This window comes from Sinocyclocheilus rhinocerous, unplaced genomic scaffold, assembly GCF_001515625.1.
Source record: "Sinocyclocheilus rhinocerous isolate Xijiao unplaced genomic scaffold, SAMN03320098_v1.1 scaffold13942, whole genome shotgun sequence".
Classification (NCBI taxonomy): Eukaryota; Metazoa; Chordata; class Actinopteri; order Cypriniformes; family Cyprinidae; genus Sinocyclocheilus; species Sinocyclocheilus rhinocerous.
Window position 1 is genome coordinate 1 of NW_015625722.1, and position 2,599 is coordinate 2,599.

A 2,599-nucleotide genomic window follows, 5' to 3' on the forward strand; every position below is an offset into this window, starting at 1 on the left:
AAGCTCCTCTCACAACAACTCACCTTCACTGAAGCTCCTCCCACAGCAACTCAACTTCACTGAAGCCCCTCCCACAGCAACTCACCTTCACTGAAGCTCCTCCCACACAGCAGATCACCAATAAATGCTGGGATATTCCCATCAGCCTAGAAGTGAAGCAGAGCTGAACACTGAGAACATGAGTGATCCAGAATCATGCAGAATGGAACACGAAGAGACTGAAGAACAAAGAGGTTGGTGTTTAGTTTTGAATCCTCATTAATGATTAATGAACATTAAAGTCATTATATTTGTAGTATGAAAAGTCATATGGGTTGTGAAATGTTATTTCATATTTAGTTAAAATATCAAGTAATACACAGGACACTTTCTATGAACTGGGTACAAACTGGAGTCTAAAACTGAAATGTTCTTTTCTGTCTTTTTTTTAAACCAAAACAGAACATAAACGTGACATTACGCCCCCCTCCGGAAGGCGCGACCTCAGGTGTGAGAAAAATCCAGATTTCCGGAATTTGATTTACATCTATATACGTTTTTGAAAATTTCATAAATTAAGTAATTACTTTATTTTCTATTTACTTGTAATACTTGTAACTTAAGTTTATTTTAAATTATAGAAGTCAGTTATGGTTATTTTTACCCTTTTGGTAAAAGAGTTGATGAATGCAGTCAAAACTACTCCGGGTGTGTGTTCACTACTTACTGCTGCAGTGGTTCCCAATCCTGGTCCTGGAGAACCCCCAACACTGCACGTTTTTGTTGTCTCTCTTATCTGACGCTCACATTTGAGGTCTTGGAGTCTTCACTAATGAGCTGATGAGTTGAATCAGGTGTGTTTAAATAGGGAGACATCTAAAATGTGCAGTGTTGGGGGTTCTCCAGGACCAGGATTGGGAACCACTGCTCTAGAGTTAAGTTCTAACTCTAAATAAACTTCTAAACTTAAAAAAGATAATCAAGGTATTTGCATTCGCTTGAAAAATACAAACCCTGTTCCTGGAGGCACACCAACGCTGCACATTTGGGATGTCTCCCTTACTTTGGATGTCTCCTGGAGTCTCTACTGACGAGCTGATGAGTTGATTCAGCTGTGTTTGATTAGAAAAAGTTGGAAAATGTGTTGGTGTGCCTCCAGGAACAGTGTTGGGAAACTTTCACTTTCACTAGTTTGTGTAAAAGCGGAGATTGGATTGAGATTCAGTGGGTCAGTGCTAATGCTAAAATGGTTCATTTAAATTGTTTTCATTAATTTTAAAATATGGATTTGTGCCTGTATTGTTTTACAAATGACAACTGATCAATGTGCCTAATTCATGAAAAGTTCCAGGGACATATAATTGTTTATTAAAATGTAGTCAAAATCCACTGTACTATTGTATTGCAATTGTCTGTGTTCTGGTGTTACATTTGAGTTCACTTTTTCATTTCCCTTTCATTTTAAATGGATGATATACAGAAAATAAAATCCCCCATGAGTGGTTTGGAGAATAGATGGATAAAAATACAATTTTTTTTTCTTATTTTAGACTTGATGGAACAGATCGAGGAGAGTGAAGAACTGAGTGAAGGAGAGGAGAAAAATCCTGTCAAAACTGGAGAAAAGTCATTTAGGAGAGCCAACAGTTCTTGCCCTCAGACCGGAAAGAGATTCCCAAACACAAAAAGTCTTAAACTTCACACGAGGGTTCATGGTGGAGAGAAGATGCACACGTGTGATCAGTGCGGGAAGAGTTTCACACAAAAAGGTAGCCTTAATGAACACACAAAAATCCACACTGGAGAGAAACCGTACTCATGTGATCAGTGCGGGAAGAGTTTCACACGAAAAGACAACCTGAAGATACATATGACAATCCACACTGGAGAGAAACCGTACTCATGTGATCAGTGCGGGAAGAGTTTCACACGAAAAGACCACCTTAAGAGTCACATGAAAACCCACACTGGAGAGAAACCGTACTCATGTGATCAATGTGGGACCAGTTTTACACAAAAAGTAAACCTTAAGAAACACATGACAATACACACTGGAGAGAAACCGCACACATGTGATCAGTGCGGGAAGAGTTTTGCACAAAAAGACCACCTGAAGATACACATGACAATCCACACTGGAGAGAAACCGCACACATGTGATCAGTGCGGGATGAGTTTTGCACAAAAAGGAGCCTTTAATGTTCACATGAAGATCCACACCGGAGAGAAGCCACACGCGTGTTCTTTGTGTGGAAAGAGTTTTAGTGTGCTGAGTGGCTTAAAAGAACACCAGAAAAGACACAGTGGTGTGAAGGATCACATGTGCTTTGATTGTGGGAAGACCTTTTTTACTGCCGGTGACCTGAGAAAGCACCAGACCGTTCACACTGGAGGCAAGCCTTACAAGTGTTCACACTGTGACCAGAGATTTGATTGGCCAGGATATCTGAAAATACACGAGAAGCTCCACACGGGAGAAAAGCCGCACACGTGTGATCAGTGCGGGAAGAGTTTTGCACGAAAAGACCACCTTAAGAGTCACATGAAAACCCACACTGGAGAGAAGCCGTACTCATGTGATCAATGTGGGACCAGTTTTACATTCAACGTAAACCTTAAG

At 40.4% G+C, this 2,599-nt stretch overlaps 1 protein-coding gene across 1 annotated transcript; it reads left to right on the forward strand.

The window, feature by feature from the left end:
- Positions 1-18: 18 nt before the first annotated feature.
- Positions 19-2,587, forward strand: LOC107705974 (gastrula zinc finger protein XlCGF8.2DB-like; the record flags this gene model as incomplete). Its single annotated transcript, XM_016509518.1, has 2 exons — positions 19-233; positions 1,530-2,587. Coding segments are annotated over exons 1-2 (1,167 nt in total), but the record flags the coding sequence as incomplete, so codon positions are not given.
- Positions 2,588-2,599: the final 12 nt, after the last annotated feature.